This window comes from Prosopis cineraria, unplaced genomic scaffold (assembly GCF_029017545.1).
Source record: "Prosopis cineraria cultivar Desert tree isolate PC_DT_omini unplaced genomic scaffold, ASM2901754v1 PC5, whole genome shotgun sequence".
In the NCBI taxonomy this organism is placed as follows: Eukaryota; Viridiplantae; Streptophyta; class Magnoliopsida; order Fabales; family Fabaceae; genus Prosopis; species Prosopis cineraria.
This window is the reverse complement of record NW_026555336.1, coordinates 6,700,656-6,725,137: the sequence shown is the minus strand read 5'-3', so window position 1 is coordinate 6,725,137 and position 24,482 is coordinate 6,700,656. Positions and strand designations below refer to the sequence as shown.

Below are 24,482 nucleotides of genomic sequence, written 5' to 3'. Positions count from 1 at the left end.
AGACATCAAATAACCATTTATAGTCATTACACAGTTATTATAGTCGTTGGTGCAAAATATTGTGAGCAACCACTACTAATTCACGCGTGTTTTAGAGGTTTTATATATATAGGTGCAATATCTTGTGAGTGACATGCTAAATCATGCAAGAAAATGCATGTTGTATAGCCTAAAAGACAAATAATGTAAGGGAACAAGGTGTCTTTATGCGTGATTTAAACCATGAAAGTTATAGAATGAGAAATAAGGCTCTGGAGTCATTTCTTGCGTAGGTGCAGGTTGTTTCATGAGTGATTTAGCACTTAGAGGCTATTCAATATGAAAATAAGCTTCTGGGTGTAGTTTAACACATGAATGCCAAGTGCTCTTGTGCAAGATTTAACACTTGTGCTAAATCATGCGTGCGTGACTTCTGCTCTCATGCATGATTTTGCATCTTCACTGCATATAATTTCATAATGTTCTAACTCACTCAATACAACTTCAAATTTGACAAACAACATATCATTGAAAAGATCTTGAAGTCTAGTTTTTAATGAAAAAATTTTCACACTCAAATTAAATTTATATTTTGAGACGTGATCAAAAGAGTGGACAAAGGTCAAGACTAAATGCTGTGCCAAAACAATATTTCAATACTCAACTTTTAAAGTTCACATCTTTCTCAATAGAACTCCATTTTGAATAAATAAGCTATCATTGAAAAGATGTTAGAGTCTATTTTCAAATAATATATGTCTCATATTAAAATAATTTTTGTAGTAAGAGATATAATATGAAACATGATTGAAAGTCAAAATAGATTTTCTGCACAATTTCCTTTTCTAGGCTTAGACTTTAAGTATTCATGATTTTTTTAACTTAACTCCATTTTAAGTAAATAAAATAAATTTAAAAATTTTATAGAGCTAGTAATCAAAATATTTCAAACTTTGTGAGACATATGTGATCAAAGATGAAAACTATGATTATAGAAAACTATATCTCACTTTTTCTCTTAAGAGTTAAAATGCATGTTTTGATTTAAAATATTTTAAGCCCATACTTCATATCTAAATCAATGAGCTTAACATAAAGACTCCTAGTCTAATGATATTCTACATATCAAGTTCAAGGCTTTCAAGGTGCATCCAAGCTTACATAGAAGGATTTATTCTTCTTAAGTTTTGGATCATCCTTCTCTTTATCTTTATATTCTTCAATAATGAATGTAGTATGCAAATAAAAACTTCAACTTTATTCCTCTTAATGCTTACTCTCATCTATACTTTGTATAACCTTAATTGATATATTATGAACAAGATGGTTAGTCTAAGTGTTAATATGTATATATTCAAGTTATGAAAAATAATACTATGAACACTTCTAGGTATAAAATCAATTTAAGATAAGGAAAAATTATTTTTCCAAATCTAATAATATGGAACAACATGAATAAAAACACTTTAAAACACTTGTTCTATAGTCATAGTTAACTACTCTATATATGAAAATAATTAGGCATAAGTAGTTAACTCATTTATATTTGTCATTATCAAAACTTAAGCTAAGCATAATATCACAAGTCATTATGCCCAACATATTGATATCCACACAAACAAATCTCCACTCGAACAGCTTGCTAGTACTCGAAATGTCTATCTATGTTTTTAAACATTGAACTCCTTTTTTTCTAAGGTGTTTTGGTGGCTCTCACTATATTTTACCATCAAGACTTTTTTGACTGTCCCACACAAAACATGTTTCCTTATCTATCATTTATATAGATTAGGGTTTTAGTCTTTCTTTATTGAGCTAACGAAAATTTAATTAAATTTATCTCATAAATTTAATCTATGATATCATATGTAATTTGAATTTATCTCATAAATTCAAATTATAAAACTTATATGAAAACTTAATCATAGCCTTTATGATCACTTAGTTAAAGGTGATTTTTGATTAGGTCAAAGTTCAATGGTCATCATGTAAGAATCCATGATGATCTTAGATCAAAGGACTTAGTGACATAGTTATATATAAGATAAGCTTATAACTTGTACCATATAGCTTTCTCATAGCAAGTCGGTCTAGTACCTTATACTTTTTCAAGTGCCTATAATTTTGATTTATATTATTATAATTAATTGAAGTCATATTAGTCTTATTTCATCTGTGATCCCTTATAGATGACCAACCAAGGATATTAGGACAATTACTATAGTTCATTCAAGGATACAGTTATTATAGTAAACATGCAATTGATATGATAACAAAGAGAAATTCATTAAATAACAATGTTTATAGTATAATGATTGATCCTAGGGCATAATTTTCAACAACACGCTTATTAACTTGAGCACACCTTTAGTCATAAAGATGTCTTGTCTTACTTTTGGATTATGATTTTCCCCTATCATATTGATCGAGGTGTCATTACTCCAACACTACATCACACAAATGTTAAGGAGCCTAAATCTCCAATACCGCACCCCATATAGGTACTAAGGAGATAATCTCTAACATCGCACCTTGATAGGCACTAAGAAGATGAAATTTTCCAACACAACATCCTATCGAGTACTAAGGCAAATAATGCCATATGGATTTCTTACTACTTCTCCCTATAGGTGAACTCCCACCCTTTTGATTATGCTTTTATTCATACCATATGTTTGCATATAAATCCATATGTATACAAATACAATCATGTAACCATGCATTTTCATAAACTCACATCCTTAGAAATCCTGTTCATATATCAAACATTTATTTATCAAATATATATTGTAACATCCTGAATTTCTTAAGTCTAAGTTTAGAGATTAATCGAGGGTGAAGTGGAAGTTATTTTGAGATTGGAGATTTGGATGATTAATTAGTATTTTGACTTGTTTGTATGTTGTGTGAGCAGATATAAGTAAAAGGAGTACGTTTCGGGTTGAAATAAGTACGTGTGGTAAGAATAAATCTAACTGTGCCACACGCCACAGCTTATGCTACATGTGCCACGGCATATAGACCAAAAATTGCCTTTATAAGTTGTTGCTCACCACAAGTGCACGAGTCGTAGCAAGTAATATAATGAAAGTAAAGTATCGTTCCCTCGAGGATTTGTTCAAAAACAATGATCAAGCAAAAGACTAAATAAATTCGATCAAGTTGAGCTACAAAAAGTTAGGTAAAAATGATTTTTCAAATGAAACTAACACTAGAAAATAAAGAAAAGTGAGTAATTCACAAACTTCTAACACAATTTAGGACCTAGGATTAATTGTCCCCCTTGCATTTCATAACACATAAATTACCTCCTCTTATAAATGCTTTTAATGAAAATAAGTGCTAACCTAGGGTTCTAAAAATACTTGGACAAGCTCTCTCAAGTCATGAACAAGTGTTTAGTTAAATTAATTGCCCAATCTCTTGTTACAATTAATAAAACTCAATTTTAAACACCAACCCTAATGTGGCTATGCAAGGCTAGCAAGTATATCTCTATCTTACTAGCAAAACCATCCATTCAACATGCAAATATTAAGTTCTTACACAATTTTACCCAAGTTCTACGCTCAACCTAGCCCTCTCAAGCATCAATTAAGTGAACCCAATATCTAAATGGTGGCCAATCAAGTAGAAGCATTAAGGAAAGAGTAAAATAAACACATAGATATCATTAATCACAAAAAGAGAGGAGAAATATGGTGTTAATCCATACAAGGGTTCCAAATAATCCTAGAACAAAGGGTTTAGCTACTCATAATCATCCACAAGCTACAAATATACAAAATAAGTGGACCCATTTCAGATTACAAGAGAGGAAAGGGAAGAGGAATAGAAAAACCAAAGAAAATGAGCTCTAAATGTCTTCAAAGCTTCAATCTCTTGATCCCAACTCTTCCAATGCCCAAACCCGAGCACAACCAAGCTCTAAAAGTGTCTAAAAATCTGAAGAATGCGTTCTGGGTCGAGCTCTCAACTTATATGTATCCTAGCCAACTAATTTCTGATAAATGAAATGCAATGTTTTTCTGACAGCGACGAAAGTCGCGAACGAAAGTCACGACTTTGAGACGACTTTGGCAGTTTTGCACTGTTTTTACAGCTAACAAAAATCATTCATTTTGCTCTTGATTTCTTCATCCAAAAGCCTTCCAAAAACATCCACAAAGCTCCAGAAATGCTTCTAATCAAAATAACATGAAATTAGGTGAAAAATATCAAATTAAAGCCAAAAACACAAGCCTAAAACAAAATGCACATTTTCCTAATTTGGGCAATAAAAACATATACAATTGAACCAAGATGAATTAGAATCTAAGGAAAATGTGATGAAATAACATGAACTTCTAGAGGTTAACATAAGTCATAAAATTTTAGAAATTTCAGAAGAGTGAAATTGAGAAACACATGAGATAGAGAGAGGAGAAGGACTAAGAAGCTAAGTCAAGCTATTTTGGAGCAGTGGAAGGTGATTCGGATCAATAACTTGTCAGGTAAGCTACATATAACTCTTACTTTCCATTTTACACAAATTTCTTTGAAAATGAGTTATAGAAAAATTGAATCAATGAAATTTGAGGGGTTTGATTATTGCCTAATAGTAATAAGAAGGTTCTTGAAAGTTAAATTAGAATTTTGTGATTAGTTTAGAGCTAAACGATAGAGCTTAAAACCTGTATGCTCAATTTTAGCCTTTAGAGAGAGAAAGTTAGGGCAAAAATATGATTTGAGCGAAATAAGATTGGTTAAGATGATGTAAAGTAGTAATTGAATAGTCATGGACTTAGAATGGATAAATGGAAAAGAGTTTACGAATGAATATAACCCTAAGTAGTAAAAATAAGTTTTTGGTCAAAATGAATCAAATGACTAAAATGTACTAAATTGTTCATATTGGCATATTGGATACGCAAGTAGAGAAGGGAAGCTTGAGATAAGCTTATGTGATGGTTGAAATTCATGGGTAACCTTTCTAGTGGCAACAGGGTTGAGGTAACTGCATAACTTCCTTCTTTTGACTGTTTATTGTAACTATATGTTAGTATGCTATATAGTGTATGAAACAATTTTTAATTGAGCATGTCTTATAACATTGAGTAACTGTTGTGTGAAATGGCTTTTGGTTAAAATAACCATGGAAATGTGTGTTTTGTAATGTAAAGTATTAATTGTATATATCATGTGCAAGAAAGTATAAAAGGGTAAATGAAAACCTTAAAGGGTTCGAGAAAGCATGATCAAAGGGGTGGAAGTTCACTCGAGTGTAGGAGATAATAAAGATCATATGGCATGGTTTTCTTAATACCTGTTAGGGTGCAGTGTTGGAAGCAATTCTCCTTAGTGCCTTGAAAGGTGCGGTATTGGAGAAGATCTCCTTAATGCCTATTGAGGTATGGTGTTAGAGATGAGAGACTCTTTAGTGTCCTTGCGATACAGTATTGGAGTCAATGATGCCCCATCATATGTATTGGGAGAAACCATAGTCTGTATTGTGCATTAAAACATCTTTGGTCGGGTGATTCTACCACTGCAAGTGAGCTCAAGACTAATGAGAGTGTACATTGGTCTAAGATGAGTTTATAGTTTTGTGTCAGGGTTATTTAGAGGTTTGGTTGGTAGAAATCATGCTTATATTAAGATAACATGGAATCTTATGTGATTGAGGAAAAGTGAGAAATGAAATGAGATATGTGATATAAATGTTATTTTATGAGGTTTTAATGATATACTATATTTACTTTCATATTGTTGCATGTGATAGTCAACAAAAGTGAGTTATTCTATTATTGAAATTTTTATCTCACCCTTGTAGTTACATGTTTATAGGACCGAGAAGTGATCAAGGCAAGGAAAGAGAGTCTAGACAGGCTTGAGTGTGAAGCCATGCACTCTGAGTTTGTGTAATAAACTGAATTGAGATTGTATATATAAGTGTATATGAGTTGCCATTGGGTTGGATGCATGAATTAAATTGAGATTTTGTGAAATCAAGCACGATTATGTGTGTATGTGTTGTTTGAAACAAAAGGGCTATGATTTGAGTATATTATGTTGAAATGATTTTGTATTAGTGAATCTTAAGCCAAGGGATAAGTTATGATGAAATGAGTAATTTGGGAGCTAAGATTATATAGTAAATATGAATATGTTTGTATGGGTTAAGAAATAGCCAAGTGCGCTAAGTTATGCTAAGAAATGGCAAAGTATGTGAAGTTAGTGAAATGGTGGAAATTGGCCGTAGAAGGGTCAAATTTTGATATATGAGTATGGTTGTGTTTAATTATGGTCAATTAGGTGTATTAAATCCTTTTGGATTTGATTCAAGGCCTAGTGTGGTCTAATGAGAGAAAGGAATCGATTTAAGCGTTTGAGTGCGCACAATTTTTAAAAAAGTAATTTTGCACCCAAGTGTCTCAATTTTTATTAGACTATTAAATCATGTCCAAACCTATCTCATTAGTTAGTATACAAGCTAAGCTTCATGTGGGCATTTGAATCACTCCAATCGGATGTCGCATGTGAAAACGACACATGTTAGAAGTTCATCATTTTTACTATTAAAATGACAGTAAAAATTCAGACAGGCACGCCGCAGTGCATGATGAAACATGCCACGGTGCACAACATCAAAAGAGTGACCATATGGCTCTACAGCACACGGACTGCATGCCTTGGCACATGGGCCAATTCTAAATTTTATTTTGTAATGAAATGCATGCAATTAGGATAGGAATGCTAGTGGGTTATGTCCATTACGTATTAAAGGAGTGTATGATCTACTTATGTTGTGTATTTCTCTGATTGTATTGTAAATTAATTGATTTTACAAAATAAGTCTTCAGCCAAAGCTTTTGAAAAGAAATTAAATTATTATAATTGATGTGAGGCAGTGGTAACACCGTAATCTTCTCGTATATTGAGTAGATATAAGAGGAGGTTACATACATTTTAAAACGTTTTTATGCAATAATATTAATACTCCTGGATAGTTATGATAGGTAGTTAGATAGAGGAGTTATTCAATTATCTCAACCCTTATATCACTAAAAAGGTTACCTGTGGATTTCGCGATTACTAACACTCCTCTACAAGCTACTTTCCTCAACTTACACATGTAATATACCAATTTACACACAATGACACAAATAGTCAATTAATAAAATTGATTAAAAATACTTAACTATCATTTAAAACCCGATTTAGACATTCATTCACTTCTATTTAGTCAATCCAAGTTCATCACTGCTCATTCACCACTTTTTATCACTTCTAGGAATCCCATTACGCTTCTACTCTAAATTCCTTGCTCTTTTCTCCTCTTATTTAGGGCCAAGTTAAACTTATAGATTTAAAGCTTTATCATTCAACCTCAAATTAGTCACAAAATCTTAATTTAACTCTCGAGAACCTCATTACTAAAAGGTAAGAAACATAGCCCTTAAATTTCCCCAATTCAATTTCTCTATCATCTATATTAAGAGAAATTATAGTACAATTGAAGCTGAGGGTTTTATGAGACTTATCTAATAAGTTAATGGTCAAACTACCTTCCAAGTTTCCACAAATCTTTACCCTAGCAAAGAATGGTCTCTTTCTCTTCTCCTTTTGCATTACCCTTCCTTTCCTTTCTATTTTCACAAGCTAATCACACACTCATCAAAGTTATTTTTTATGCCATGCACCATGGCTCAAGCAGCATCAATTGTGGTGCGTGGCACAGTGAGGAAAATCCTTGTTGCACACACACATTTTGTTTTGAGACATAGTTTTTCCACTTGCATATGTTCATTTAACATTCTAAGGAGTCAAATTATCAACTTACCATCCAAAATCCTAATCACTCACTAATTACTATTTACCCTTAATTAGCAACTAGTTTAAGAATTGAAAAATTCAGGATGTTACACCTCAAACTTTTGCTGACATTTGATTGAGATGATCTAGGTGTCCATAAAAAGGTTATTTCATAAACTAGCCAATAGCACTAGTTTGTTTCAAAATTATATCATTCTAAAATGTGGGACACCTAAAACTAAAAGCATTCCATTTTCAAACTTAATCAATTTCAAGGTGTACAAAATTCTAAGCAAGTTCTAAAAGCCTACACAACCACCTAGACTAAATTATAAAGACTCAGGACAACCTCTATAATTTACCATATTACTTAATTACAACATATTTCACATTTTTACTTCTCAACCCTATTTCAACTAATAACTAGAGGGGAGGTAAAACACTTCAAACTTTCCAATATCATCACGAGCAATCATCAAAATAATAAATATACTTGCACAAGTATGTAAGCCCTGTTTAGATAATCATAGCTCATACACAAAGCTTAAGGCACTAAATACAACTAAAGCCACACATATATCATGTAATGGTGCAAGTAACAAAAGAATTATCCTAGTCGGCAATTACTTTATCAAAATACACATATAAAAGCTAAAACATGGGGCCTACAGTAGGAAATGCTTTCTTGAGCCTTCCTTGAAAGTAGTAGAGACCATCTATCTCTTCACATATGCCAAGAATCTCCTTTTTAGGAATTCTCTCTAAAATTTCATATTACTCATTTTAATCATCAACCCTTCCATTTTCTCACTCATTCATGCCAACCATCTTCAGCCACATCATCTCTATCTTCAAATTTTCATTATGGCCAAACACTTCATGATAGAATTTGGGAGTGTTTGATGAAATTTTTCATGGAAAACTAAGCATTTGACCTACCTAGAATGTGGAGAAAGCCTTTGAGACCATGAATTTTATTTAGAGATTTTCTTACTCTTTACCTTACTCTTTTTATGCTAATTAAGTTGTGAAAACACTTGTTTAGTTTGTAATGTTGTTGGATTGAGATTTCTAATTTGTGTAACTTACATTAAGGTTGTTTAATTGATTTTTTTAATTGATGTGCTAGATATTATTGGTTTTATTAATATTAGAATTTTCTATTCCCTTGAGCTTTTAATTGTTCCCCTTTGCTTTATGCAAGTGACTTATGATCATGTATGTTGCATAATTAAAAGGTCAATTTAATTCTCAATTAAGCAAGATTTTGCGATAATTCCTAATTAACTATGCTAGGTTTGCTAACAGTTGTAGTGTGTCTTGTTTAATTAACTATGAGTTTAAGGATCCACACACCTTTAATGCTTAATTAATGAGTGAGAAATTAAATATTAATTTAGGGCCCATTAGGTTCGCTAGAAATATTTTTTAAAAAATGGAATTGGAAATAAAATTAGAAATGGAACTAGAAAAGGAAAATGTATATGGCTTAAAAATATAGTTTGGTGCATTGAAAATTTTAAATGGAATTCTTGTAAAAAAAATGATAAAAATACAATAATACTCTTACAAAAAATAAATTAACTAATCAATTTATAAAAGGATCTCCATCACCACTGTTGCTAATTTTTGGCTCTTCTTCTTTTGGGAAGTACTAGCAAAGTAAATAGTAAAGGAGTTATGTAATGCTAGAGGGAACAATGAGAGAAGGAGAACTATTAGTGGTAGGAGCAAAAAGATATTGGAAGCCATGTGCAAGTTTAAGCAGTGACTATTATCTTCAAAGATGTTGCTATTTTTCTGACATTCTAGCTACGCACCCCCAATTTCAGTTCAAGCAAAAAATTGCAACTGTAAAAAAATGATGATGATGAAGGAGAGACTTCAAGGAAGGACTACTGGGGAGATTTGGAAAAAATTCCCTGTCATTGACATCTTCAACCTTCATTATAGGGAGAAGCATATCTACAACAAAGTAAAAAAATGGAGCCCTAGTCAAATTCAAAGCAAGTGACAAAGAAGATTAAGACGTGATCCTTTTGGAGAATGGCCTATTATGAAAAAGAAGCTGAAAAAAGAGAAAATATCACTAAAGAATTTAGTGTAGCTAATTTATATCAATCAATAATCGTAAGATTCTGAAATTTTATTACAATCAGTTGATTCTTAGCTAAAATTATTTTTCATATGAAATGAACGAATTACCCCTAAAGTTTAAAATATAAAAAAAGTTACCCCCAATTCCACCAACATTAGCCATTTGACCACCAGAGACTTCATTGTTGGTGAGGTCACCAGCGATTGGTCATGGTAGCTCCAACCCCAGTGATACTTTTATTTAAAGACAATTAGTAAAGGTGGCTAATGAGGGTTTAATCTCATGATCTCTTAGCCACCTAAAAAAATTAGTGGCTTGGCTACCGAGCCTATTTAATTATATTGCAAAATATATGTATATATATATGTAGTAACCTAAATTTCTAAACAAACTTTCATGTTATAACAAAACAGTGTGTTGTTTATTTCAGAATAATATTTGTAATTTTACTAATATTACTTTTTAATTTGGCATGGTTAATTATAAAATTGAAACTTTAAAACTTCATACATTTTACTTGTTAAAGCCCGAATGTATTGTTGCTAATCACAAATGGGTTGTTGTCCTCAAATGGACACTTGTTAATGAAGGGCTAATATTTGCATGATTAAACCCATCCTACAAATTTTTTTACCTTATTAAAACCAGAATGAATTGTTATTAATTTCGAATAAGTTGTTGTTGAAACTTGCATTAATATTTATTGATGAAGGACTAACACTTATGCAGTTAAGCACATCCTATATATTTTTCTAACTTATTAAAGTATGAATGCATTGTTGTTAATTTTGAATAAGTTGTTGTTAAAACTCGAATAGATACCCATTATTGATAATTAAAAACACAAGTCTAACGGAATAAGTATATAAACAACAAGCCATTTGAGTTTTGATAACAATACATTCAAAATTAATAATAATCCATTTCTTTTTATTGAAGCTATTTTTTGTGAACCAAATGAGATATTAATATTAAGGAAGGGGCTAATTCATTTCTTGGGGGCTGTTTATAACCAAATCTTAATCACACAAATCATATTTTACTCTTACTTGAATCTAAACATGATTCAAAAACCCAAAAAATATTTCTATTTAAGCACTTTAAATCTTGAATTTTTAGTTTTAGAAATATCAATTTCAAATCCAATATTGTTGTTTAAATTAAAGGTCCAATCAGCTAAGCTTAGGACTCTAAAACTTCCTTGATAGATCTTCCTAAGTTATCTACTATATTGCATTAGTGATGACTTAATTTAATTTAAATGCCAAAGTGACTTGGTGGGTGTTTTTGTTCTATTTCGTATTCCACAAGATTTTATTTATCCTTGTGTCTCTTTATAAGTTAGCATAAGGATCTTTTCTTTAAAAGATGATAAATCTCTTTGATTTTTCTTTCTTGGGTCATTTGGAGATTTCTCATCCCTCAGCCCATTAGATAAAACCTTTTAATAGTTAGAGTTGGGAATAAAAGCTAGGTTTGAAAGGCTAGGCCTAAAAGTATTATTTAAATGAGGGTTTAGGCTTGAAAAATATGAAGTTTTTAGGATAATCGGACTTCTAGACCCAGCCCTAATAAGCCTTAAAAAAGGCTAAAATTTGAACAGCTCTTCAAGTCTTATTCTATTTTTTCCCCTTTATCTTGAAACAAATTGTTTGATAAATGAGAAAAAAACCCTAAGCATTGAATCATTTCAAGTTCTCTAACTCTCTTTGTCTCTTGACTCAATCTCTCCCTCCCATCCTCTCCTTTTCTCTAACTACCTTGCCTCTTCCTCTTGTCGCTCTACTAGCCTTATACCTCTCTCTTTCTTGTCTCTTAACCTAGGATCTCTCGACTCGGTGTCTTCCTCTTGGCATTCTATTGTTTTGGCTCTCTTACTTTCAAGTAATTCCTCTTCCTTCATGGACCTTTTTTAGGTTACGAATGTCTGAGATTTTAATTTGATGCTAACTTTTAAGATTTCAATTTGATTTGAAAATTTTGATTCCCCATCTTATTATGTGAGGATTATATCGATATGCCTCATCTTTTTGTTTTTGAAACTTTATTGTGAATTATGATGACATCAACTAACATATATTTAGGCTTTTAAATTTTTTTTTATTTTCTAAATGATGTGAGACCTTGATTTAATTTATGTTAAAATTTAGAGTTAAATATTATGATATTGAATTAAATTATTGTTTTTTTTAAAACATTAAATTATAATATTAATTTTTTTTATTTTTTTGAAATTAAGCTTTTAGGCTCCACCTTGCTCAATCAAGCTTTAGGGCCTTGATATTTAAGGGTCAGGCCGCCTCATTTTCATATCTAATAATAGTGATATAAAAAAAAAACAAAGAGACCTTCTAATGGCCTTAAATCTCCATAAAAGTAAAAGGACTAGCCTAACTGTATGAAACCAAGAGAAAGAAGCAAAGATCTTGGGAGCTCAAGATTTTTTTTTAACAAAAAAAAAAAACCATTCTAGTTAGTCTGAATTGCCCAAAAAAGGGCCTACTTGTACAGGTTAGACCCCTTTTTTTTTTATTTTTAAAATTTAAACTCTGCCTTCCTCTCCCTCTTTTTTTATATCAACGCATGCAACGTATAAAAGAGATAAAAGTTAAATTAATCATTAAATTAAATAATGAAAACAATCTTTCAAGATTAAATAATTAAATTTAGAGAAAATTAAACATTACTCCATATAGTTTTGATTCACTTATAACTCAATCCTTAAACCTTAACTCATTGTAATCCAATTCTTATAATTTTAACTCAATTGTAACTCAATTTTTAAATTTTACCTCTTATAATTTAGTTCTTGTAGTTTCAACCACTTAAATATTAATTTCTATATTTTAAAAAATAAAATTATAAAAATTAAAAATATTTTAAACTTTTAATATTTATAATATTTATAAAGAATAAAATAGTATAATAATTTAAAATATTAGTAATAAATTTTGAAAATATTAAAAATATTTTTATTACTAATAATTTTATTACTAATATTATAAATATTACTAATGTTTTAATCTTTAAATCTTTTTCGGCCAATTAATCTTTAAATATCATAAATATTAAAAGTTCAAGATATTTGTAATCTTTATAATTTTATTTTTTAATATATAGGAGCTAATATTTAAGTGGTTGAAATTATAGAAAATGAATTGCAAGAGACAAAATCTGAAGACTAAGTTACAATGGATTTAAAATTATAAGAATTGAGTTATAATAAATTAAATTTTAGGAATCAAATTACAATTGGGTTAAAACTATATGGGTCAAATGATTAATTTCTTCTTAAATTTATCACAAAAGAATCATGTTTAATTAGCTTAATACTCTCTTTATGATGCTAGAAGCATAATCCAACTCCAGTTCGAAAAGTTTATATTTATGTAACCAAAAAGTTTATATTAATATATATTTATCTGACAAACAATTATGAATGATAAATGATATAATTATTGTAGACTCTATTTAAATATGTGTCCCCATCGTGGTTCATTTTTAAGTTGTTGTATTCTTTGAAAAGACCAACACCAGAAGCGAAAGCATGTGCTGATCATATGGTCAAGCAGTGACTTTTTTTTTTTTTTTAATATCAATATTTTATTATCTATCATCTATACAGTATATCTTACAGCCGGTGGTCATAGATTTGCATTTTAATTTTAATTATATTATAGTACACACATGTAGTGTAGTTCCAGATTCTAGTTATCCTTTATCTTTATCTTGATTATTTGCCAATTCTGTTCCCCCCCCCCCTTTATTGCACCTGGTTTGATGTTGTTTTTAATAAATATATAACAAATAAAAATGAATCTATAATATTCATCCAATCCCCAAAAAATAAAAATTAATCAAGCAATCTTTAATCTATTATTATCCCAATAGCTTGTAGCTTAATCCGCAGGAATTGCGTTAATTTTAATCATTAATTTTTTTATTAGTCAAAATCTAACCTAATTAGTTGGATTAATGAAAAAAAGCTATCCATCCATGCATTTCCATTTCTATTATCATATAAATCTTGAAAAGGTGACATATCAAATAATAATTCTCCCTTCTTCTTCTTCTTTTTCTTCTTCTTTTAACGGAACAATAATTCTATTTTTAAGGAGAAGAACCAGAGAAATGTTATTAAAAGACTAAAATTTTGAATTAAATTTAAACAAAGATCAAGATATTTGGAAATAAAAAATAAAGACTAAAAACCTTTTAGTAATTAAATTGGTCTAAAAATTTTCTACTCTCATCTCATGATTTATAACCATTAAAACAAGAATTTGCAAAGTAAAGTCTGCTAATTTGTAAAGAAAAAAATTGTTAAACATAATACCACATTTAGTTATTTGCCACTCTCATACTCTTATCTACAACTTTTAAATCACAAAGTTGCTAGTAATATTTGTTAATTTGTAAAGAAAAGTGACTTCTAAATAATGATATATTGCACTGTCTCAGCTTATAAGACAATTTTTTGACAAATTACGCATGTCAATAAAGTTTACGAAATATATTTTACAATCTTATTTATTCTTCATTTAATATAGTCTTATTTGTGAAATATTAAATAAAAAGTTAAAAAAATATAATAAGAAGGGAAGGAGAATATTGGGACAAGTATATTTAATGAAACATTATTTTTATTAAAATATCTTATATTTTGAAATATTTAATCAGTTTTAAAGTATTTTATAAATTAGGATGAGAGAATATTTAGTAAATTTTTTCCTTACGCATTTGTGAATCTCACTTACAAATTGTTGTTTTGAGGGCTGCAAATGATAAAGAAAACTGTAATAACTTTCAGGCTAATCCACTTAAAACCCTTAAATCGTTACTTAGATTTCCAAATGTTTTTGTCTTTAAGCTCAATTAAATCTTTTAGTCCTTTTATATTGTCCACTGAAGAATTAAGTGGGTTTTGTATATTTGTTAGGAATTTAGAATTAGTTATTATGTATAGATTATGAAGATTAGATTAGATTATAACCGCTTCTATAAGATACTCTATCTGTACCTCTTTATAATAAACAAGCAATCAAATCATATGGATCAAAACAAATACAGTTAAAATAAATAAACATGTTTAATATCATTTTTTTTAAACAATGCCCATCGTTTGACACAATGATTGCATATTTAAATTTAATGATGAAAACTCTAACAAGGATAATTTTTTTATAAATACAGAAAACTATGATAATTATTTCCTATAAGAGTATTTAAGATAAAAAAAAATCTTTCAATTATTTTTTTATTAAAATATTTAAAGGAAGATATTACTTAAATATTTAGCCTTATATATTTATTGTTGAATATACTTTTATTAATTATATTAAGACAATAAATTTTAATATATTAATGCCAAATGGAGTAGAAAGCCATGTCACCCTACCTGACTCACATCTGAACACAAGCCCAGCCCTATGATGGATCAGGGGTATCTCCATTTTTTTCTCTCCCTTTCCCTCCACTTCCCCCCCCATTCTCATCATTCAAATTTTTTTATTAAACAATTTTTTAAATGATAAAATTAATGAATGGTGAGGATGGAGGAAGTGAAGAGAAATGGAGATAAAAGAAATGAAAAGTCTCCACTTCCGCCCTATGATATTCTCATATGCGTTTTCTTGGATTGTGAAACACAATAGTGAAACCAAATTGATATGGAGCCAAGCCAATCTAGAGCAATGTGTAACATGTTGCTAGTGTGGAGTTGAAGGGAACTGGATCCTCTCAGATTCTCATCCCTCAGCTGCGAGAAAATCGTGACCCTTCATTCTATATCTAATATATTATATCTCATCACATCATCTTATATTAAATAATTTAATTTTAAAAATAATTTTTTACACTTCATTTCACAACTTTACATGTATTTTTATAATTTATAATGATGATTCAAGTTGATTTTCTAATTATTTTTTTTTTCAGAACTTGTTTAAAAAATTACTTTGTAGATTTTTTTGAATATAATTTTATTAAATAGGTTAAACCAGAGTTTGAAAAAACTAAACTGTATGTCTTGTTTTATATTTATGTTTTTTAAAAATTTATAGAATAGGCTTGCAGAGACTTACAGTCTAACTTATTTAAATTTTGATTTGACCTATTTAATAAAAAATGTTTGAAAAAAGTCTACAAAGTAATTTTTTTAACAAATTTTGAAAACAAAAAAATGATTAAAAAATCAACTTGAATCATTATCATAAAAAATATAAAATAGTGAAATAAAGTGTAAAAAATTATTTTTAAAATTAAATTATTTTAATATGAAATGATGTGGCAGAATATGAGATATAATAGATATATGGTGAATGTTCAGGATTCGACCCGGAGATGAAGGGAAACATGATCTTGCAACGGAATGTATTCTTAATGCCTATTAAATTTTCATCCCAGAGACAAAGAGAGACATAATTTTGCAACGAAGGACAAAACAATAAAATGTCTTGTGAAATGTACTCAATCGAGTTCTACTAAAAAAAAAATTAGGATTTAGTGAGGACTGACTTGGCAATTAATGATGTGGCTTTTTAATTTCATTTCAGCTAACATCGTTTCAAATTAGATCTGAGTTGGATAAGTTAATGATTGAGTATATGATTTTGTAAACTAGAGGGATTGACTTTTTAAAATATAAAGCCTGAGTTGAAAACTTAATGAAAGTAGAAGGGTCAGTTAATTAATTTTCTCTTGTGTATTCCTTGCAGGTAAGGGCGGAAAAGGAGCTTCCTGATTCTCAACTTCTGGCGGTGGCACCAAGTATCAGCGTTGATGGATGTACAGTGAAATATAACTATGGCATGAATCTGGCGATAAGATAGAAATAGAAAAACAAAAATAATACAAATACTATAAAATGAGGAAAATAGATAAAATAAAATCTAAAAAAAAATTAATTTTTTAATCCTCCAACTATTATCTCACTTATAATTCAGTCTCTCAATTATGACTCGCTATGACTCAGTCCCTCAACTATAACTCACTGCGCAATTCAATTTCTCAACTTTTGATTCACCTATAACTCGATCTCTATTTTTAATTTTTTTTAAATTTTTTTATTAAATAAGAAGAATAAAAAAATGCTCATATATTATTTTAAAATACCTTCTTTTTACTCATTGATGTGAAATATAAACTAATATGAAAATAAAATTAATAAAATTAAGAAATTAATTTGTAAGTGATTCAAAAATTGAAAGATTAAATTATAAAAAAAGATTGTCACATACATAGTTAAAAGATTGATTGATTATAAGTGAATTAAAATGTAGAGGATTAAAAAATTAATTTTTTTAAATCTGAAATTGAAAAACTTAAGGCGCCGTGTTGTATTGGTGGGTGGGGTGTTGAGAAATCGGGGGCTTTCCTGTACTCTCTCCTTCTCTCTCATTGTCTGCTCGTCCTTCGATAGATCTGTAAGTTAAGTTTTTTTTGTAGGAATTTCTGCTTTCCGGCCGCACTGTCTGTGTTTGATTGAGGCACAAGCTTGCACTTTGTGGTTCTGGGCATGGTTGGAAATCAGCAATTCAGTCATACTTATGGTTCAAGTTATTCAGTGGATACAATCAATTAAATTCTTCTAGTTCCTTCAGATCAGTCTCATTGAACAAGATTAAGCCATAGTCATGGTTTATGGCTAATGGAACTGTTGAACTCCATAGCTTTGCCCCCAGTACGGACATTGTTCAGCAGTTTAATCATTCGAATACAAAATTTGATGAACATAAAGATTTTTCAGATCATTATGCTGAAAGTCAGAAGCCCACTAGCTTTTCTCAGCAGTCATTCCAGGTTGGACATAACTTTTCTTATGCCTCTCATGTTGGAAGATCATCTGCTGGACGTCCTCCTCATGCTCTTGTAACTTTGGATTTGGTGGAAAACTCATTGTCATGAAAGATTCTAGTCTTCGGAGCTCATCATATGGAAGCCAGGTTAAATTTGGATTCCTCTGTTCAGTTTCATCTTTCATTCTATACATCATTTTATACCTGAAATGCTTGGGAGGCTTTGCCTTTTGGATTTCTTGTGTTTGAAATTGTATCTTTTGGTCATTTCTTTTTTAGTAGTGATTCCTCAGAGCAATAACACTTTGTACTCTTTCTAATCTGAAGGATACTGCACGAGGCTCTATTTCTGTGTTAAACTTGATGGATGTTGTCTTAGGAAACACTGGTTCTACCAGCATCGGAAATTCTGCTAGTGATTATTTCCGTGTTCTGTGCCAGCAATCTTTCCCCGGTCCATTAGTTGGGGCAAGTGTGGAAGTAAAGAACTGTTCAAATGGATAGATGATAGGATTGCACACTGTGAATCACCTGACGTGGATTACAAGAAAGGTGAAAGGTTGAGATTACTTTTCTCCTTGCTTAAAATAGCTTGCCAGCATTACGGAAAACTGCGTTCTCCTTTTGGTACAGACACTTTACTAAAAGTAAGATACATCTCCAACCTTTTAGCTTCAAATTCTTTTTCATATCCGTGCTGTGCTATTTTAGTTGAATCTGCTATCCTTTCTTCGATTGACCAAAATACTGAGAACTGTAGTGTGCATGAGATTAACTGCAACCCTAATTAATGTTAATTTTGTGCTATGTTTTATGGATGTATATTGTGAATCGGGTTGCCGACCAAAAAAAAAAATAAAAATTCCCACCATCTTTATTGGCTATCTTTCAGTATTTTTATTATGATATTGTGGTTGATATGTAATTATTATTATTATTATTATTTTGTATATTTCAGAATCTTGTCTTTTTGGAGTGGTTTATGATTGCCATGCATCATGACTGTTTTATCTTGTTCTTTCATACTGGATTAAAAGACCATTCTTGGGGCATTATGGGAAATTAGGCTCTCACTTGTATTAGGATATCAATGAGACATCGTAGCGGACATGAGATCTCCTCCTCCTTCTTTGTACAAATAAGAACTTGATGGGTACTTAAGTGGGATGGAGAACTCTACCCTAAAAGTTAGCTGTTGAGGTGAAAAACCTAATTCACTTATGTATCCCATATTACTCAATGTGGGACTTAGTATCCCATACCATCAAGTCTCTATCAATTGGCCCCACCATGGAAAGCCAACGTCTTGGTAGCTACATTCCATGGCAAACATAACTCGATCTCCTTTCGATCAGAACCTTTCGTGGGTAGCCTTCTTTGGAACTGCTGACAACGAGGTTTTGATATCAATTGATGGGTGCCCAAGTGGGATGGGGAACCTAACTCTAAAAGCTAACTGTTGAAGTGGAAGAACTCACTCACTTATTTGCCCCATTGAGTGTCTCATACTACTTCATGTAAGACTTGGTATCCTGTATTACCAAGTTTCCATTAGAACTTTTGCTTCTTCTTCTTCTTCTTTTTTTTAATGCTTTTTGTGGTGCATTATTGCAGGTAAGTCAATAATTTATTTAGTTTCTATAACTGTTTTGAGTGATTTGAGCAAATTCATGAATGTCATGATTAGACTTTATTAATCAAACCTCATTGATTGTTTGTGGTTCTTGGTCATATTCTTGTCATAATACTATTTCTCAAGAGATGCGTGGTCCCTGCTCTACCTGTTGACCTATTGGTTCTGTATGATACAGGAAAATGATGATCCTGAGTCAGCAGTGGCGAAACTCTTTGCATCTGCCAAGATGAGGGGCGCAGAGCTCTCTCAGTATGGTGTGCTGAGCCACTGCTTGCAGAATTTCCCTTCTGAAGGACAACTACGGTGTGAATCTTGTCAACTCCTGAACCTTTTCCTTCCCCTTAGATTTTTAAATCAGTTTCTTTTAACTGATTTGGATTTTGACATAGGCAACGGCTTCTGAGGTGCAAACTCTTCTTGTCTCTGGCAAAAAGAAGGAGGCTTTGCAATGTGCACAAGAAGGTCAATTGTGGGGACCTGCTATTATTCTTGCCTCACAACTAGGTGATCAGGTCAGCTGTCTATTTTTTATGTTGAAAACTGCTACTGATGCTGAAATATATTATTACCAGACAATCTCTTATTATGTCTTACTGTGTTTTCTAACCCTGCCATGACTGGGGGTTTAAAGCTGGGTGCATGTTTGCAATGCAGTTTTATGTTGATACGGTAAAGCAAATGGCACTTCGCCAACTGGTTGCAGGATCTCCTTTGCGTACATTATGCCTTCTAATTGCAGGGCAACCAGCTGAAGTTTTCTCTGCTGATACCTCTGTCGGTGGACATCCTGGAGTCACTAATGTACCTCAACATCCTGCACAGGTGATCTAAATAGAATGATCTTATAAGCCATGGGAAGACTAGCAATCATGATATTACACTTATGGTTTGATAATGGTGAAGATTCTTGTTTTTTTTTTTTTACTTGAACAACTCAAAATTTTTCTCTTTGCTACACAATTTTAGGTTGGATCTAATGGTATGCTTGATGGTTGGGAGGAGAATCTGGCTGTAATAACTGCAAACAGAACAAAAGATGACGAACTTGTTATCATTCATCTTGGTGATTGTCTGTGGAAGGAAAGAAGTGAGGTATAATTGTTCTCAATCTTGTTCTTTTTCTGCTTAAAGACACATGCTCGCTTTATTTTTATGAAGAGGTTCTCTTTATTCTGCTTCTGATTGGAGGCTCATATCTTAGATTACTGCTGCACACATTTGCTATTTAGTTGCTGAAGCCAACTTTGAGTCGTACTCAGATAGTGCAAGATTGTGTTTAGTTGGAGCAGATCACTGGAAATTTCCCCGAACTTATGCTAGTCCAGAGGCTATCCAGGTTCTTTGAACTTTTATTGACCCCCAAAAAAAATTTGGATTTTCTGTTGAATGTGCACGTTTTGGACTTTGATATTTTACGTTATGCTTATAGCTTTCTCTCTCTCTCTCTCTCACTCTCATGTGCACGCACATGCTCACATATTCATTAATCCCCTGATGAATTAACTGCTTGTGGTGGAAAATAGCATTTACATCTCCTGAATAGTTTTATCTTAAAATCAATGTGATAGGTTTTTTCTATCAATCATCTATATAGGCTAGTAAATAAAAATTTTAGTGGTAGCTCACTTGTGCCACCTCATTATATCTGGCTTTCCAAAACAAAAAATAATAATGTTCAATATGATTCAATATGTGCTTCTGGAACACTCTAATTTATCTTTCCTTATGGGTACTTTCACAGAGGACTGAGTTATATGAATACTCCAAGGTGCTCGGAAACTCTCAGTTTATTTTACTTCCATTTCAACCATATAAGCTCATATATGGATATATGCTAGCTGAAGTGGGGAAAGTTTCAGACTCATTAAAGTAAGTTTGTAGAACATAATGTGATGTTATGTTTTGTATATTCTGTCTTCTCATGTGCATGTGACTTCAGATATTGCCAGGCAGTGTTGAAATCCCTAAAATTTAGCCGAGCACCAGAAGTTGAGAATTGGAAACAATTGGTGTTATCTCTTGAGGAAAGGCTTAGAGCCCACCAGCAAGTAATTTCTTGCCCTTAATAGAATTTTCACCATTTGGTCACTGGACGGCCTTGTTTCTTTTTAATCTAAGAATAAATTTACAGGGTGGATATGCTGCAAATTTGGCTCCTTCAAAATTAGTGGGCAAATTACTGAACTTTTTTGATAGTACTGCTCATAAAGTTGTTGGCGGTCCACCACCACTTGCTTCTTCATCATCATTACATGGAAGTGTTCACGGAAGTGAACAACATCACAGCATATAGCACCAAGGGTATTCAATAGTCAATCAACAATGGCCATGTCTTCATTAGTTCCCTCTTCAATGGAACCAATAAGTGAGTGGACAGCTGATGGTAATAGAATGACTAAGCCTAATAGAAGCGTTTCAGAACCAGACCTTGGTAGGAGACCTAGACAGGTGTGATTACTTCTTTAAGGTCTACACTGAGGATTCTCTGCTTGCTCTATGTTGTGTTATATTTCCTTTCATTTATGCATTGGAACTTGATGGGGAAAAAAATCATATTGATTCGTCACAGGAAGCAGCCTCACCTGATGCAGGCAAAGCATCAGTTTCAGGGGGTACATCTCGATTTTCTCGTTTTGGTTTTGGCTCACAGCTGTTCCAGAAGACAGTGGGGCTCTTGAGACCACGTTCTGGTCAGCAGGTATCATTTATGCATGTCATGTTTTTACATGTTGACGCTTTATGTATTCAACAATTCTTTGACAGTACTTATTTAAATGTTTTTTGTCCTGTGGAACTATGTGAAGGCTAAACTGGGTGAGGAGAACAAATTTTTATGATGAAAAGCTGAAGAGATGGGTAGAGGAAGGTGCTGAACCTCCAGCCGAAGAAGCTGCACTGCCACCACCTCCAACAGCTGCTGCTTTCCAGAGTCCTAAACCTGAATATGACTTGAGATCTGCATTGAAGACAGAAGGATCGCTCTCAAATGAGGGCCCTGATTTAAGAACTTCCAATTCTGAACATGCTTCAGGGATCCCACCTATGCCACCTACCTCAAATCATTTTTCTTCCCGTGGACGCATGGGTGTTCGTTCAAGGTAACAGCTTTGAATCTTCTTATGGTCATGTTGTAGTTGGCAGCTAGGATCTGTTTTGTTATGATTTGTCTATATCGTTTACTGAATTCTTCTTTTGTTACTCTATTTAAGAGAATGGGAAATTGAAGAATCTTCAGATGCAGTTTGTTTTATCCAGTCTAAGTTATATTTAACTAAATTGAATAAGCAATTTGGTGCTGGTTCTTCTGTGTAGCCAACTCATTTCCAGAAACAAGTGAAAGGGTTTCTTATCCATGATTTGTTAGTCTTTAACAGCATTGAAAAGGCCAATAAACTTGTCAAAACTGCTTGCGGTCCATGCAGGTATGTTGATACCTTCAATCAAGGAGGCGGAGCCTCTGCAAATCTGTTTCAGTCTCCTGTTCCATCTGTCAAGCCAGCTCTTCCTACCAACGCAAAATTTTTTATCCCTGCGCCTGCACCTTCATCAAATGAGCAGACAATGGAATCTACAGTAGAAAGCAATAGAGAAGACAGTGCAGCTAATGATGATCCATCAACATCTGTCATGCATGAACCATTCCAATCCCCCAATACAACATCATCCATGGGCATGCAGAGGTTTCCTAGCATGAGCAACATCTCAAACAACGGAGCAATGCCAAACGGCATTCATTCTCAAAACCTTCATTCACGTCGAACAACCTCATGGGGTGGTGGAAATTTTGCTGATTCATTTAGCCCTCCAAAGGTTGGTGAAATTAAGCCTCTTGGGGAAGCTTTGGGCATGATGCCATCAAGCTTTACGTCAGATGAGCCTTTAATGCGTCACAATGGGAGCTTTGGTGAAGATCTCCACGAGGTGCAACTTTAAACAGATTATGCCGCTGTAAATATCAAATTTTGTTTTAATCAACAGAATAGATGAGACTCTGCTTCTGCATACAAGAATAGTGGGATACATCAAGCGGAGTTCATGAAGAAGCAGAAGTCCTTTTTTCTGCCGCCCACCCTTCCCATTTTTTTTTATTTTTTTTATACATATTTTGTTAATTTTTTTGGGTTCTCAACACCTAAATGGCGATGTATGATTGATTGTGGTTGGCTGACATGATATTAGAATGTTTGATTTTACATGCCAAGGGAGTTGGGCCACCATCTCACGCATAAGGAACTAGTGTTCTACTGCAGAGGGGGGGATTGAGGGCCTGTTTAGGTGGGTAGTACAGTTATTTTGTTCATTTTATTAAAATTACACAAATGTCCCTCGAGGAAAAGATGGCCTCAACAGATCAAGGACAAAAGGCTTAGTGTATGAAATTGTGAAAAATAAAGCTTGTACCTTCTGAATTTGTTTCATTTATGAAATTGGATTAAACTCATGAATTTAGAGTCTTCATTCTTTATTTGAAATGTTCTACAGCAATCTCCCGCAATTTCAGTGGTTGCCTGTGAAAGGACGATTTTATATGTTTTTCCCCTAGAGGATTTAGATCTTGAATGTGTGAGTTCTTTCCTGTTGGGGACATAATTGTCCCTTTGGATGCGAATCAAATGTGACTTTTCATTTTAGATGCTAACTTTCCTTAACAAAAAGCAAAAAAATTGATCAAATCTTTAACAATAGCTTAACTGAGCATTTTCTTAATCTTGAAAAATATTTTTCAAAGAGAGAATGTTCTTTCTTCCCAACAATAGCCAAATAAGCTGGACTTAGCAAGCCAATCTTGTACATATAATTCAGAAAGAATAAGGATCAATTACTTTCAACTTTTATACGCACTCGTAACGTGCAAATGAAAACAAAGCATGGTATATGACATTTTTATTCCTTCAAAAAGAAAATCAATAAAAGGAAAAAAAAGATAAGAGTTTTCTCTCTCTTGGGAACCGTGTCATTTGTGTTTTCCTCACATGATGGAAGACTCTGGCCTCCGAAAGGTGCCTCTTGATCAGCCTTCTAGTGTAGTGACTTCTGCTAATCGGAAAAAAGCAAAAAAAAATAGGGCAAGATAAGGAGAAAGGGGACCTCGTTCCAAAATCCTAGATTCTTGCATGGATGAGAAAATGAATGACCATGATGAAGAACCAGAAAAAATGCAGAAAGCAGAACCTGGGAG

General features: G+C 32.2%; 1 protein-coding gene across 1 annotated transcript in view; it reads left to right on the top strand.

Moving 5' to 3' along the window:
• LOC129311074 (protein transport protein SEC16B homolog) overlaps positions 1–23,744 on the top strand; it is a 60,720-nt gene extending 36,976 nt beyond the window's left edge. The window contains 12 exon segments of the mRNA XM_054953041.1: positions 19,693–19,815; positions 19,958–20,125; positions 20,270–20,395; positions 20,505–20,639; positions 21,045–21,172; positions 21,243–21,351; positions 21,435–21,582; positions 21,585–21,751; positions 21,873–22,001; positions 22,108–22,133; positions 22,135–22,401; positions 22,726–23,744. Of these exon segments, the coding sequence (XP_054809016.1) occupies positions 19,693–19,815; positions 19,958–20,125; positions 20,270–20,395; positions 20,505–20,639; positions 21,045–21,172; positions 21,243–21,351; positions 21,435–21,582; positions 21,585–21,751; positions 21,873–22,001; positions 22,108–22,133; positions 22,135–22,401; positions 22,726–23,236 (2,037 nt within the window). The 3' untranslated portion in view covers positions 23,237–23,744.
• The last annotated feature ends 738 nt before the right edge of the window (positions 23,745–24,482 follow it).